Source organism: Salmo salar, chromosome 09 (assembly GCF_965601325.2).
Source record: "Salmo salar chromosome 09, fSalSal1, whole genome shotgun sequence".
In the NCBI taxonomy this organism is placed as follows: domain Eukaryota; kingdom Metazoa; phylum Chordata; class Actinopteri; order Salmoniformes; family Salmonidae; genus Salmo; species Salmo salar.
In genome coordinates this window covers 18327786-18343734 of record NC_138299.1, presented here as the reverse complement: position 1 = coordinate 18343734, position 15949 = coordinate 18327786, and the positions used below count along the sequence as shown (strand labels likewise).

The following is a 15949-nucleotide window of genomic DNA, read 5'->3' as shown; positions in this document are numbered from 1 at the left end:
TTGTGCTCTCAGAGGACATTTAGAATCAAGTAAAATGTATTCTAACTCCCAGGGAATCACTCTCCATTTGAAAATTAACATGACAGCACTTTTCTGCATAGTCAATTGGAGGGGGGGCAATGACTCATTTGGCAATTACAACTTAATGTCGATGACACAGGTTTTCCCGTAATCACAGTCTCATTGCGATACACAGATACAAAGACCTGATTCAAAATGGAGTCTATCAGCTGCCTGAGACACTACTTCACCAATCCTACCCAATTGTGACTGATGGAACATTCACACGTATTCACACACTAGGAGAGAGGTACTGTCCTGACCCATTTACAGAGGAGCCCAACGTTCCCTGTGAAACACACAGCTGCATGGGTAGCACCTGTCAGAGCCACTGCAGAACAACCCTCAACCTTTCAACGACAGGAAGCCCTTTGGGTGGCTTTCTCTCCACTGAGGTGTGTGTACGTGCGTGCATGTGTATGTGTGTGTGTGTGTGTGTGTGTGTGTGTGTGTGTGGTGTGCGTGTTTTGAAGATACTGCATGAGTAAGTGATGAGATCTTCACATACAAAACTCCCGGCCTGAAAACCTCACTCAACATCCTATTGTTTCTTATTTTCTCTCCAAAAGTAACGTTATATTTCTAGTTGCTGTTTTTGATAAGATTCATATTTGATGAAGACTAGGTCTCTTAGTCATGGATAAATCTGCTCTGGCTGCAGACCAGTGACATCGCTGACACCCTGTTGAAGAGCCTTATATTGGGCTTAAAGTTTATTGAGGTAGGTCTTAAACTTTCTATATAATGCATCTATATTGACGTGGTCTCCCTTTGAGAGCGTAATTTGAATCAGGATGTACAACAATGTATACAATTGTGTTTTACAGTAAATGAGCAGTCACAAATGTTTAGGCTATAGTCAATATTGAGAAGATGTATAATGTACTGCAAAAATTACATTTAGCTTAAAAGGCAATACAAAATACAAGGGGGTAACAGGTAATTTAGGTAAACATTTATGAAAATTAACATCTGGTTTGGTAATTGCAATTCTTGTGGTTATTATGCTTTTATTACAGTTTGACGGACAATTGTTTAAGGTTTTGGTTGTCAGGAAGGGATCTGGTGACCAAGAAGGTCCTTGTGATTTAGTATCCACCTGTATAGCACATAATTTAGTATGCATAATATGCATTTGGAAAATGTGATGATTTCATGAAAGCAGCAACGCTCAAGAGGGCTACTATTTTCAGAGCAGTTTGACAGATGGAAGGACATCTTGTTGATGTAATGCATTATTACAGGTTAGTCAAACCACTAAAAGGTAGCCTAAAGAGCAGTGTTTAGTGTCTACCTCTGTGTAACCCTTCTCTAACCTTCATTATAATGACCTTCAGGGTGGATCACACCACACATAGCATTTCATGTGAAAGAAACATCAATGCCTCAACAAATGCAGCACAACATAATGATAATAAAGCCAACCAACCAAAGCCTACACACTGGGCCTTGAGAGGAGGGTAGCCCCTCAGCAGCTGAATATGATTAAGAGATTAAATCAAGAGGGCATCCATTCAATGGAAAATATTGACTTTGTTTAGATGACTTTCTCTGAGAGCCTGTCAGACAAAGGCAGGAGAGATGTCACCCAAAAGTGACCCCTCTCGTCCCCCTCCATTCCGTCCCAGTGCAGGGGTGGACTGTTGCTAACGGGGTCAGGCTTTTCCGGACCCGTCAGATTTTCTCACGGATTTGTGCCCTCGGGACATGCGGCGACTCCAACTAGCCCACTGACCCTGTTACGTGAGCCAACCAATGGGATTGGAGCGGGCCTGAGAACACAGGGTCTTTCTGTACTGCTGAGAGGTAGAGCGCTCCATCCGCACTGAGAGCACGGTTTAACACTGGATTAGTTTTAGTTGAAATATAATCACATTTTCTCCCAAAAAATCTGGACTATGATTAGTTCCCAAATGAAGACAAATAATTATAACATGAAATGTAGGTATCTTTGTGAAATGTCTAGCAATTTGGTTTCTCAACAAAAAAGGTCACATTGAATTATATCAAAAGCAATTCTCTTCACTGTATCTGTCACCGATTTAAGTCTGTCATATCCCAGCAAGCTGCACAGCCTATGGATCAGTCCTTAGACCCATGCAGATCCTCATCACACTACTATGAGACGAGGCGTACATGCCAATGTGTTGGAGTATTTTAATTTGCGGTGGGGGATTTTTGACATCCTGCTAAACTCCGCTGGTTGTTGTGTATTGATGTGAAGCTACACAGAAACAATAATGTAGGTTTACATCCTGACACAATTTCATATTTTTGTCTGGCTAAGATTATTACTTTATTTTCTCACTTCAAAGATTTAGTCATATCAGGACATCCTGAGTTGTTTTTCCAGGGCTGGGGATTTAAGGGATATTAGATGTTTACAGGATGTTAACATAAAATACATGTTCTGGGCAAAAAGTTCTGCTTATTAATGTTAATTCATTTGTTTATGTACACTCTTAATTCGATTGAATTGAGTTTACATTTCCAAGTGATTTGAGGTTGAACAGCTTTTCACTTTTTTAAGAAGGTAATATAATAAGCTACAGCTATCTAGTTCACCAACTCTCTTGGGAGCCAAGTCTAAGTATGGGGCACTACGCAACTATTTTGTTCCAACCAAGCACAATTATTTTTAAATCATACTTTGTCAATCAATCTCTTCTATCATGTAGTGATGTAAACTGACGTAAACTCTTGACTATGTTTCAGGTAAAATGGGATGCAACTGTAGTTCAGATTATGATGATGACTGGGTAGAGAACCTAGACGAAGTGTGTGACAACTGCAACTGCCCGATTCCCACCCAGTCGGCTAACCCGGTGAGTGTGTGTGTGTTTGTGTGTGTAGACAGCGGCATAGCGTCTGGACGTGGCTGGGGAAGTAGTGTGGAATGCGAGGAAGAGGGTGTGATATTTTAACGTGGTCTCACAAAAAAAAAAACACACACAAACATCTCCGATATGCATTTAATTGACATATCAATGAATTTAACCTAAGCTACCACGGTCTACGTAAAAGGGTGTTGTGCAAGTCAATGCTTGGGAATTGTTGCCTGATGACTCACACTGAGTTATTTCACTGCTCAATCGTTCATTACATACTTCAGTCTGAATCTGCCATCATTGAAAGTCGTTTGTGGTAACATCTTTGCGATGAAAACAAAGTAATCAGCAATTAGATTGTCTCTAACCAATCAGAGTATCAAAGCCAATTGCGTACTTCAAAAACACTGCTGGCTCTGGCCCAACCGTTTGTATTCTGGGACCAATCAGACAGATATTTCAGCTTTTCCTTTTTAATTCATTTGTACAAATTTCTAAAAACATAATTCCACTTTGACATTGTGAGGTGTCGTGTGTAGATCAGTGACACAAAATCTCAATTTAATCAATTTGAAATGCAGGCTGTAACACAATAAAATGTGGAAAAAGTCAAGGGGTGTGAATAATTTCTGAAGGCACTGTAGTGAGCAATATGTTTGGAACATGAAAATCGCAATAAAATCGCAGTATCGGCACCTAAGTATCATGTTAATATCGTATTCTGAGGTCCCTGGCAATTCCCAGCCCTACTGGAACCAAGCTGCCTCTATGGCGTGAGCTAGGTGCCCCGTTTTGGCTGACGGCGAAGTCGGCTTAAAACAAAAGTCATGTAGGTTAAGCATGTGGAGTAACAAGTAGGATTCTGTGTTTTCACATACAGAAGTGATTGATTTTGATAAAAAGGCTTTATCTGTCGACCCAATGAAAACTAGTTTGAGAATTTGAACATATATTTTATGGAAACGAGATGTTGTATGTTTCTGAACGATGCTGCCTTGTTGACAACATGACCGAGCGGTGCAGATTACTGTTAGATTTGAGAAGGGCACTCCTCCCTCACCGCTTTTGCCCATTCACATCACAGGCCATAGCCCGCTGTACTTAATCAAACTCTCTCAATGATTCTGGGTAGCTAGCAATGGGAATTGGCAATTTACATAATTTGGGCGGAAGTTGGCTTTTGTGTGTGCAATTAATTGGGACTGTAACCATTCACTAAACGTTCTGTTTCACTTCCTCCCTCTGAATTACAGGAGGTATACTAGTAGATTTGAAGTAGAGTATAGCACATGTGAATGCTATGTTGTTGTTGGCCAGTATGTCAGCACAAAGTAAACATGAAGTAAAACCTAGGGTGTCTTTAAAAATCTTCTCTTAATATCGTTCCTCACTTTAAGGAATTTATGGTTTTTACCTTAAGTCAAATTTCCCATCATGATAGTGTAAACCCCCAGACTTTTCTCTTTACTGTTTTCATGCAAGTAACAACTTGAACTTCCATAGTTTGTACTCTGAATGAGAATCTTTGAATTCAGAAGTGGAAACCCAGGTTATTTTACTGACCCATACCCTGCTTTGGTCTCATCAGTACACAGATCAACTGATCCCCTACCCCTCTCATCTCACGCCTCCCTCTTCCCCTCTACCAGGTATGTTCTTATACATGAATATGTGGGTAATTATGTGCCTTCTTCTGGTAGATCAAATCTAATCATTATTGTTTATGTTTTCCTCACCCATGCTGGTTATGGTTGTACAGATAGCCTGGTGATTGCCATATACAGCTATGAACCAAACCACAATGATGACCTGGGCTTTGAGAAGGGAGACAAGCTGAAAATCCTCAATAAGTAAGAATAGGGATGGGAGGGTTGTGTGATGCAATTTACTTTTTAGAGGATCTGATATATTTGTGTAGTTGTGCAAAAGTGTGTAGTTGTTTGATGGAGCATGACACATTGCCAGTGCTTGAAAAGTATGAGATAGTGAGTAAGTGTTGCTGTTATGTCTGCTGTCCAGGGATGACCCGGAGTGGTTCATGGCAGAGTCTCTCATCACAGGCCAGAAGGGCTTCATCCCATACAACTTTGTTGCCCCCCTGAACTCAATGGAGATGGAGACGTAAGTCAATTCAGTTGAATTCAATTCAAACTCAAATAACTGTATTTAATTTCACTTTAGGAAGCACACACATACATTACCCAACATCGTCTCACTCAACCAACACCATCTCCCCATACTCAACAACCTTCAAGGGAAAGGGATGTGGTTATGTTTGAAGCTCTATGCCTGTTTTTTTGTGCTTCAGATGGTTTTTCAAGAACCTCTCCAGAAACGATGCCATGAGGCTCCTGCTAGCTCCGGGGAATACACAGGGCTCCTTCATGGTCAGAGAGAGTGAGACAACTCAAGGCTCCTTCTCCTTATCTGTCAGGGACTTGGATCCCGACACTGGAGACACGGTCAAGCACTACAGAATCCGGAACTTGGATACTGGTGGTTTCTACATCACCGCAAAGATATCCTTCAACTCCCTGAAAGAGCTGGTCCAGCATCACTCACGTACGTGCTATGACTCACATCCTGTCTGAACTCCTGGAGCGATGCCTCCAGTCAGAACACAATACATCAGCCAAACAATACAGAAAGCATTGGTACCAAATACCATTATCATACCATCCATAGTGCACATTCACCTTAGCACATCTTAGCGCAGTCTTTCTCAAAATGTGAACTGTATTACTTGACGTTATTCAACCTTTGACCCTGCCTGTGTTGTGTGTGTCTGCAGGTGAGGCGGACGGTCTGTGCACCCGGCTGATGAAGCCGTGCCAGTCCCGCGTGCCCCAGAAACCCTGGTGGCAGGACGAATGGGAGATCCCCCGAGAGTCCCTCAAAATGGAGCGCAGGCTCGGGGCTGGGCAGTTTGGAGAAGTCTGGATGGGTGAGCACCTTCAGAAAGTTTTCATACCCCTTGACTTATTCAACATTTTGTTGTGTTACAGCCTGAATTCCAAATTGATTAAATAGATTTGTTTTCTCACCCATCTACACACAATACCCCATAATGAAAAAAGTGAAAAAAAAGTGAAAACATGTTTTTAGAAATGTTTGCTAATTTATTGAAAATTTAATACAGCAATATCTAATTTACATAAGTATTCACACACCTGAGTCAATACTTTGTAGAAGCACTTTTAGCGATTACAGCTGTGCACACCTGGATTGTACAATATTTTCCCGCTATTCTTTAACAAAAAATCTTCAAGCGCTGTCAACTTGATTGTTGATCATGGCTAGGCAGCCATTTTCAAGTCTTGCCATAGATGTTCAAGCCGATTTAAATCAAAAAATGTAACTAGCCCATTCAGGAACATTCAATGTCGTCTTGGTAAGCAACTCCAGTGTAGATTTGGCCTTGTGTTTTAGGTTATTGTCTTGCTGACAATTTCAATAAATGGGCAAAAATGTCTAAAAACATGTTTTCACTTTGTCATTATGGGGTATTGTGTGTAGATGGGTGAGAGGCCAAAAATCCATTTAAAGTCAGGCTGTAACACAACAAAATGTGTGAATACATTCTGAAGGCAGTGTACAACCACAGTGGTTGATATTTTCAGATTACCAATGCGTGTGTTGGTTTGCATTGATCCACTAGATATAAAGCAACTAGTTGCTCAATTGGTCCTGTCTCTCTCGGTGTCTGCCAGAACAGCTTTGGTTTAGGCTTTAGTTCTGCATTGTGTGTAATTTCCTAAATACTGCCATCACTGCAGTGCTTGTTTGAGCTGGTAGGGCTTGTTAGAGATTGATGTCAGGTATTAGCTGCATTACGCAAGAGAGCCAGTGAGCATGCTGGGCTGAGGTTCTAGCCACACCAGATGCTCTCTCTATATTAGTTCATATTGCAATATTTGCTATCACCTCCCGCTGTGACCCTAAAATCAACCATTAAAAAATAAACTCCAGTGTTTTGATGGTGAGAATATCTGCTGATGTAATCTGATCCCTTCACACTAGTTTTCCAGTGGAGGGGGAGATTTCCCTATTGTCCAGCTCCATGTGTGTGAACACAAAGCGACATTCAAAACTATCCTGTATTTTCCAAATTCCTCCTTCATGCGATCTTGGCAACATACAGTATTTGTTTCTCTCAGCGAATGAATACACCAACAACATAGGGGTGATTGTTGTTTCACAACAACAAAAAGTATCCATGCATGTCAGATTGGAAAAAACAAACCACCATTCCTTTTCCCGAAATGATTTCAGTTATAGATAAAAGTAGGGAAGAATGCATTCAATAACAAATATGCTGAGAATTGTGAGAAAGTTAATTGTAATGGTGAGAAAGTTCATTCTCACCATTACAGCATATGCTATAACTCGGCAAATTGTGACCTATTGCAAACTTGAGTGTCCTCAAATCACTCCATCTTACACATTGTATACTACACTACTGAGTAATATCACTGTGATATTACTGCAGTAAATTGTATATTTACTGTATCACCAATGGCCTTCCTCCATGCTGCAGGTCTGTACAACAACCACAGGCGGGTTGCCATTAAAAACCTGAAAGTGGGCACCATGTCCATGGCTGCCTTCCTGGACGAGGCCAACCTGATGAAGGAGCTGCAGCACCCGCGCCTGGTCCGCCTCTTCGCCGTGGTTACCCAGGAGCCCATCTACATCATCACAGAGTTCATGGAGAACGGTGGGTGTCACTGTCAATAAGGTCAATAACCCTGATCCTATTCTATTCAGTTGTTCTTCTATTCTACTGTACTCTATTCCATGACAGCTGCTCAGCAAGCCTATGTCTGTGCCTGTCAACGTAGATGACTCTCAATCCCGGCGCTGAAAGAGCGAACAGCTAAGACAGAGTCATCAAGGGAGATTCTAGAGAAACACCTGGAGCAGACAAAAGAGTGTTTTCAGCCAGGATATCGTCATCGGCTTTCGTGATCAAACATGTTAAACTGTTATTGGGTTTGCATGTTGATAAGAGTGAGAGTAACAAAAGAGCGGCTTGGGTGTTTACCCGAATGCGTTTCATGAGTCAGAGTCTTTTCCCAGGCATACTGCAGTCCACTGACAATATTAAATGATCCAAAAAAGAATTTTATTATAGATGCAAGATTAAAATGTAATGTTTTCTTATTCAATCATAAGATGAATACTCCTAGTTAGGGCTTAACGGTTATTTACTGAAACGCTCATTCTAAATGGAACATGTGACCTTCAGAAACACAGTACAAATTTAACCTTGTTTTTCCATACATCTCTTTCTTTAGAGTGGATAATCTTCTTAGAGGCTATTTTCAGCCTACATTGGTGACCCTGCAGCACTTTCCTCATCTTAAACAATCAAATCAGCAAACGTGAACTTTAACTCTCTTTTCCCGTACTGACTGGTGCCTCTAATGTCAACACACCAAAGGGAAGTCCGTTCTGACTGGAAAGAAGAGACGTCAAATAGGGGAGTGGTGATTCACTGTCTCATTGTTCAGTGATGGGACCTGTGTCCACCCCCATGGGCACGTGGCTCCATTCCAGTGTCAGCACAGACAGACCGCAACACAGCCCCCCCCTTCAGCCCCCCTAGACTGCAACACAGCCCCCCCCCCCCCTTCAGCCCCCCTATTCCCCCAGTCAGACTAGGCTATTCAGCCACTGTCCAGTGACTACTCTCTTTCTCTCTTCACACAAGAAAGAGAGAGGCTGTCTATAAAAGGGTAGCAAAGCAAAGCCAGACCAATAAAAATGGCACCATGGTTACAGGTGCACTGCCCTGTACACAGACTAGCTGACATTGAAAACACAAGTATTAATACCAGTGGCGTAGCCAGAAATGTGTTGGTGGGTGGGCCTGTAAACATTTTGGTGGGCAACTAACTTCCTGCAATTTTACACATTTTGCCTTGGGGCAGAGAGGAAAATGTGCAGTTTTACAGCTCATCTAATTCTATTCTACACATTTTGCCATGAGGCTGAGAGACAATTGTACATTTTCTAAGCTAATTAAAGATGACATATAGGTGTGTTTACTGACAAAGGCAATGGATTGTGAGCTGTCTTGTTTGCTAAATGAAGAAATTAAATAAGCAGTGGCATGGTGCATATTTTGTATTTAACCTTTATTTACCTAGCATATAGCTATAGAAGCACAGTGACATATCCTCAATGCGGTCACATTTGTGGCTTATTGGGGGTGTGGCTTTAAGTTAGTTATTTTTGGCAACCCATCCCATGATAGTGAATGTCATTACAGGTCATCGGTTCTGTTCAATAATTTATATAAAGACGAGATGACTGATATAGGGCACTGTGTTGAAGCCACCGTGCCTCCATCTTGGCACTCGCCCACTATTGTAAAATATATTTTGGAAGCTATAGAAATGCATTTATTAATGTCTACATTCATTGGCCACATTTATTCTATTACAGACACGTTAATGCTCTTCTTCGGGATCGGTGTCCCGTCCACGCGACGGTTGAGCTAATGTAGGCTAATGCGACTAGCATGAGGTTGTAAGTAACAAGAACATTTCCCAGGACGTAGACATATCTGATATTGGCAGAAAGCTTAAATTCTTGTTACTCTAACTGCACTGTCTAATTTACAGTAGCTATTACAGTGAAATAATATCATGCTATTATTTGAGGAGAGTGCACAATTTTGAACATGAAAAGTTATTAATAAACAAATTAGGCACATTTGGGCAGTCTTGATACAACATTTTGAACAGAAATACAAAGGTTCACTGGATCAGTCTAAAACTTTTCACATACACTGCTGTCATCTAATGGTCAAAATCTAAATTGGACCTGGGCTGGAATAATACATTATGGACTTTCTCTTGCATTTCAAAGATGATGGTACAAAATAAATACAAAAGAATGGTTAGTTTTTTCTTTGTATTATCTTTTACCAGATCTATTGTGTTATATTCTCCTACATTCCTTTCACATTTCCACAAACTTCAAAGTGTTTCCTTCAAATGGTACCAAGAATATGCATATCCTTGCTTCAGGGCCTGAGCTACAGGCAGTTAGATTTGGGTATGTCATTTTAGGCAAAAATGGGGGGAAAAAGGGGCGTAAACATGTGAGGTAAACATAAAACAACTTTTTTTTAAAGATATAAAACCTTTTCCTTAAAGTATAATTTGTAGAGATTACTGATGTTATTGTCCCAACTACAACAACAAAAAATCATTAAAAACATGTAATTTTGACCATAAAACATTTAATTGAACTACTATAGAATTCCATTCATTCCTATGGAGGACTGCTCCTACTGGGGAGTGCCAATATGGCCGGTGGCTTCAAAGCCTCTCAATGGCCAATACATAGCATCAGCAATCCACATTGTCTTCCATCAGATAGCGCGTCGATTCTGCACGCACTGTTCTGTCGCATACCTTGCAAAGGCTAATGGGATAGATCAAAAGTATTCCAGCTACAATGCGCTTCCATAACATTAGAAAATATTACCTAGGTGACATCGTTTGCTGAACCCCATTCTGCCTCAAAATGGTCTGAATTAATCTAAGCTAAAACAATAAATATGTCAATAATGTTTATGTTTTGTTGGTGAGGAAGTCTTAAGTCACCCCCCATTTTAAATCTAGCTAAGGATTATTGTGCTTCAATGAGCAGTATTTCTGAAGTTTGACTACGGGCACGAAAGCTATCATAAATGTGTCCAACATTAACGTTAGTTTGCTAGTTTGCTGAACCAGTCACTGAAATCATCTTTGACTGAAACGATGCTGCTAACCTACCAGCTACCTACTTCGTGCTCCACATACAATGTTTTTCTTCCAACAAAAGCTAGCTTGCAAGCTACTGTAGCTAGTAGTGCTAATGCTTACATTATTATGAGTTTTCATGAAGCAACTGTTCTTGCCACGAGTCATTGCAGTAGCCTCCCAAGTCAGCTGCTGTGTTCAGCAGACCCAACGATAAGATCGTGGAGAAACATACTGATCTATCTACGGACTGACTTCTGATAACATTCAGTTCCTCTTAATTGTGGGGCTGCATTTCTACAACTTCAGGGCATTTTAAACAGGCTAAGCAAGCTTTGAATGTGAGTGAAGGAAGTAAGCTAGCTAGCTACAACAGTTAGCTACACAGCTGATCAAGTCACTGCACAGACGACCAACGTCCTTGCACAGAATTTGTGCAGGCGAAAGCCACCGGTTTGTTTTTTATTTTATCACAATTGCTAATTATTAAATCACTGTCACAACATTTGTAATAATTTAACTAGCTAGTTATTATTCCTATTCGATGGAGAGTCATACGAGAGCGCAGTTAGGAATTAGGAACTATGTTTTCATTTTTAGAATGTTCAATATTCAAATTTGAAAATGAGTTCCACGTCCAACAATAAAGATCGGTTGAGGGACGAGCGTTGTGGATGAGTGACGCCATCTGACGTGAAACAATGCAGCAATCCAGGGTTTATATACATCATTGGTTCTGTTATAATTAATCAAATCTGACTAAACCAGCGCACTGCTTGCTATGAATTATATCTGATGGTGTTTGCATGCTTAGGCAAAAAGACAAATAATGTCCCGTTTGGATTTTTTTTTAAATATATATATCGTTTTTTTTCGTGGCTCAATCTGAGTGTTTGGGCTTAGCTCCCCAGTGGGTGGGCCTGGTCCCACCCGTGCCTACGCCCCTGCTTAATACAACAACTTATTTTGATACCAGTATGCTCTCTCCAAAAGCCTTGGTCATAATCTCTGACTACACTTACTATGTCACCTGCATGTTTTTTAATGTGATCCCACATTCCCTTCAAAGGTTGTTGTTGCCTTTTTGAAGACCTGACATTAGGAGGGACAGTAACAAAGCACATTGAAAAGGCTCTGTCACTGGTGCAACAACAGCTTCAGTATGTAAGTGCTCTGAGCCAGTGAATGGAGGGCCTTTGTATTGTCCTCTATGAGAGGCCTGTAGAGCACCAACAGTGCCTTAACGTGAACTGTTTCTTTGTTTGTGATTCACATGCACAGACACAATTGTTGCCTCTGTTGTCACTAGAAAGGAAGGTTTGATGTTCCCATCCTCTCAATTTGTCCCTCGTTTTTATCATTGAAGACAATACAACTGGAAAATAACAGGTGTGGCATGCTTAACTTTCCTCGCAACCTTGGCTTATACCGTTCCTTTGACGCACAGACATCAAAGGAGTCCTTCTTTACTAAAGCACAGGAGCCTGTTGCCCTTCTTTCCTGGAAGAGTCAATCCTTTTTCTTAAGGCATTTCCTGCTGCTTGCCTTGGCTGGCTGAGGTCCTGTGGTATTGTTCAGTTTTAATCAAACACAATGTAGAGACGGAGGAGCCATGGCCTGTCGAATAGAGGCCATGCATCCCATTGACTGACGGTGAACGTACTTCCTGAGAATGTTATTTTCCTCATTTAAACATCTATTCTGGGTCTAAGGCCAGCTATTTATGACTGAGACATATCCAAATGTAGTTTTAATGGCAGTGTCATTAATCTTTCTCACAAAGCCTTTCACTGAACATAGATTTTTCTGACTTAAAAGTATTTGTATCTTAAAATAATTCCACCTCCATCAATATTGCATTAAGCGCTGGTGACTGGTAACATCTGTTTATAATTAAACAAAGGAGATCTGATGTAACGCCGCTCAAAACATATGTCATTTGAATAACTTGATCACATTTTGTTACAGGCGCTCTGGTAGATTTTCTCAAGTCGTCTGAGGGATCCAACATACCCATCAACACCCTCATAGATATGGCCTCTCAGGCAAGTTCCCTGCTCTTTACGTCAATCCCAATAGCTCTCTACACCTTTAACGAGTGTCTGTCTCCAACATTCTCTCTCACTCTTTCCCCTCCATTCGCTCTTTCAGTTTCTATTCTCTGTATGGCCCTCCTCTACAGGAAACAGCTCTTGCTATTATGAGGCTAACTATAATCTCCCGGTGACAATGGAGACCACTGTGTGAGGTTTACTAACAGCCATAAGTCTATACACCTTGTCACAAATCTAGCTGTGTCGACACCACTGAGGTGCTCACCCCTATCACAGTGCAATGCTATAGGTGTAACACAAATCGAAGTGATAGATATCCTGATACCTGAGAGACATAATGCATATTTCATAATAAAACAAACCTACAGCCTACTCTAAATCACACTTGCACCAAGCTTCATAAGATCAAGAAAGCAGTTGTATTGCTGTTTGAGCCTCTCGTTCTAGAAGAACAACTGACTTAGAAGTAGTTTACAGCCAAAGATGGGAGAACATCTAATTACACCAACATCTTTTTTAATTGGGCTCCACTAACGTAATGTCATGGTTAAATTATATTACTCTCATTTACAGTAATGGACATTGAGCCACGTGGATGTGTAATGGGGTTACAGGGATTTCTACGAACAAAGCTGTCAAAGGCGCATGTGGCAAAAGAACAGCCTACTCTATGGATGAACTGTGAACGTATTACGGCAAAAGAATGTTCCTGAGTAATGGCTAGAACACTGAATGGCATTCAGCACCATACACTGCTGTAAGCATGTAGTTAGTAAGAACACTGAAACAACATGACCCCAGAGTGATGCGTAATGATGATATGAAGTTCATATCACATACCCTTCTCTCGGTTTTCTGCCAAGGGATTCGGGGCCACATGGCACGTATCTGTGAGATTCTTACATCTGAAATATGCACTAATGTCTGCCTAAACACACACACACACACACACGCGCACATTGACACACACAAAAGAGATATAGATAGCACAGCTGGGGCATTAGGGTGGGCCGGAAAGAGAGCTGGTTGTTAGGGGTTCATAACCTGCCTGTGAAAACTGGGTGGAGCACTGAGGTGAGAAGCAGAGATCTGACCTGGGGAAGTGGGAACCTCCTTGTCACAGGAATCTACTGCTGCCCTGTCTGTCTCTTATACACACACAAACACACACAGTATGTATCCTTCATAAATTGTGCCTTCCTGTATTATACTTATGCCAAAATGTGTATTCTATTCTACTGAGCCAGTTACTTTATGTTCCTATTCTTATCTTTTATTATTTCTTATTGTTGTTACATTGTCGAGAAGGAAGTAAGCATTTCATTGGACAGTGTATACCATGTGTACCCTATACGACTAATACAGCTGTACACAGCCCATCTGTAAATAGCCCATCCAATCTACCTACCTCATCCCCATATTGTTTTTATTTACTTTTTTGCTCTTTTGCACACCAGTATTTCTACTTGCACATCATCATCTGCACATCTATCACTTCAGTGTTAATTTGCTAAATTGTAATTACTTCGCTACTATAGCCTATTTATTGCCTTACCTCCTCACGCCATTTGCACACACTGTATATAGACTTTTTCTATTGTGTTATTAACTGTACGTTTGTTTATTCCATGTGTAACTGTGTTGTTGTTTGTGTCGCACTGCTTTGCTTTATCTTGGCCAGGTCGCAGTTGTAAATGAGAACTTGTTCTCAACTGGCCTACCTTGTTAAATAAAGGTGAAATAAAAATAAAAAAAAATTGAAACAAGTATGATTAATTCTTTATGATGTACTGCCTCCTGCAGGTGGCTGAAGGAATGGCCTACATTGAAGAGATGAATTACATCCATCGGGACCTGAGAGCAGCAAACATCCTGGTGTCTGATGAGCTCATCTGTAAGATCGCTGACTTTGGACTCGCAAGACTCATTGAGGACAACGAGTACACAGCCAGAGAGGGTAGCACGACTTTCCTTTACACTAGAAAAAAATGCATGTGCTTGAATGTTCTAAGTGCTTTCTGCAAAGCCATGCACTCTATATACTATAGCCCCACCAAATGTTCATGTAGAATCCAATGGGTGCTTTTGAAATGAACATGAACCCAAAATTAAACCCATTTCACTTTTCCTTATCAGGTGCCAAATTCCCCATAAAATGGACAGCACCTGAAGCTATAAACTATGGAACCTTTTCCATCAAGTCAGATGTGTGGTCGTTTGGGATCCTCTTGACAGAGATAGTGACGTATGGCCGTATCCCATATCCAGGTATTTCACTGATGCACCTCCACAATAATCCAATATTATACATGTCTATTTCATATGCAATGCGTGTAGACTTCACATACACACATTCTCCACATAGCACCTGTATAATCCACAAACATCACATACTCTCTACAAAGGTGTTGCCCACAAAACCCCAACACATTGGCCACATTATTAACAAGTCTGCATCCCCATCTCTTGTCTCGTCCCACTGTCAGGAATGAGTAACCCAGAGGTGATCCAAAACCTGGAAAAAGGCTACCGGATGCCCCGACCTGAGAACTGCCCTGAGGATCTGTACAACATCATGAACCTGTGCTGGAAGGAGAGCCCAGAGAACCGGCCAACCTTTGAGTACCTGAGAAGCGTTCTGGAGGACTTCTTCACAGCCACAGAGGGGCAGTACCAGGAACAGCCATAAGACAGACAGACATGGTGAAAGGAGAGGTCATTAAGGACATTAACTCCAACTGTTAAGACACAGAGAGATATGGTCCCAGCTTATATGCTTTTGATACTGTCTGTCTGAGAACCATACCTGATCTACTTTCAATACACACCTACACATTTGTAGGATGTAATTAAAGCATTTATAGTGTGACATTTTTTTAAGCTCAAGGAAGATACCACTGTACTTTTCTATACTTTGCATTCCGTTGTCATTTCATGTTTTTTGTTCGATTTGTACTGTTTAGATTTTTCTATATTCTATTTGTATATTTTTTCTATGCGTTTGAAGACTATAAATCCATGGATGATGATGCCCTTACAAAAAACACAAACGTTAGACCTACTCTGTTCATGTATCCGTTGATGCCATTGATACTTCTTCCTACCCGAAATGCATATGAGATGTCGATGATGATCATGCAATAAAAAGTGATGTAAAACATAGAAAAGACTGTAAACAAATATGTGGTAAAAGTTTTTTTTTTTTAAACCTGGAATCCAAAACAGTGCTTATTGTGGCGGGATCTGTTTG

At 40.9% G+C, this 15949-nt stretch overlaps 1 protein-coding gene across 2 annotated transcripts; it reads left to right on the top strand.

The window, feature by feature from the left end:
- The first annotated feature begins 355 nt into the window (after positions 1-355).
- LOC100194878 (lymphocyte-specific protein tyrosine kinase) lies at positions 356-15900 on the top strand. 2 transcript variants are annotated; one of them, XM_014210265.3, is made up of 13 exons: positions 356-455; positions 686-781; positions 2776-2885; positions 4477-4537; positions 4648-4738; positions 4908-5009; positions 5197-5450; positions 5680-5832; positions 7426-7605; positions 12614-12690; positions 14503-14656; positions 14836-14967; positions 15186-15900. In XM_014210265.3, the coding sequence occupies exons 3-13, from the start codon at positions 2781-2783 to the stop codon at positions 15386-15388; spliced, it is 1512 nt and encodes a 503-aa protein (XP_014065740.1). In that variant the 5' UTR covers positions 356-455; positions 686-781; positions 2776-2780; the 3' UTR covers positions 15389-15900.
- The last annotated feature ends 49 nt before the right edge of the window (positions 15901-15949 follow it).

Excerpts from the sequence above, each read along its gene's own strand:
- LOC100194878 (XM_014210265.3), top strand. The coding sequence starts at position 2,781 with ATGGGATGCAACTGTAGTTCAGATTATGATGATGACTGGGTAGAGAAC. Across the intron at positions 5,451-5,679 it reads GCTGGTCCAGCATCACTCAC|GTGAGGCGGACGGTCTGTGC; the intron begins GTACGTGCTATG and ends GTGTGTCTGCAG. Across the intron at positions 14,968-15,185 it reads TGGCCGTATCCCATATCCAG|GAATGAGTAACCCAGAGGTG; the intron begins GTATTTCACTGA and ends TCCCACTGTCAG.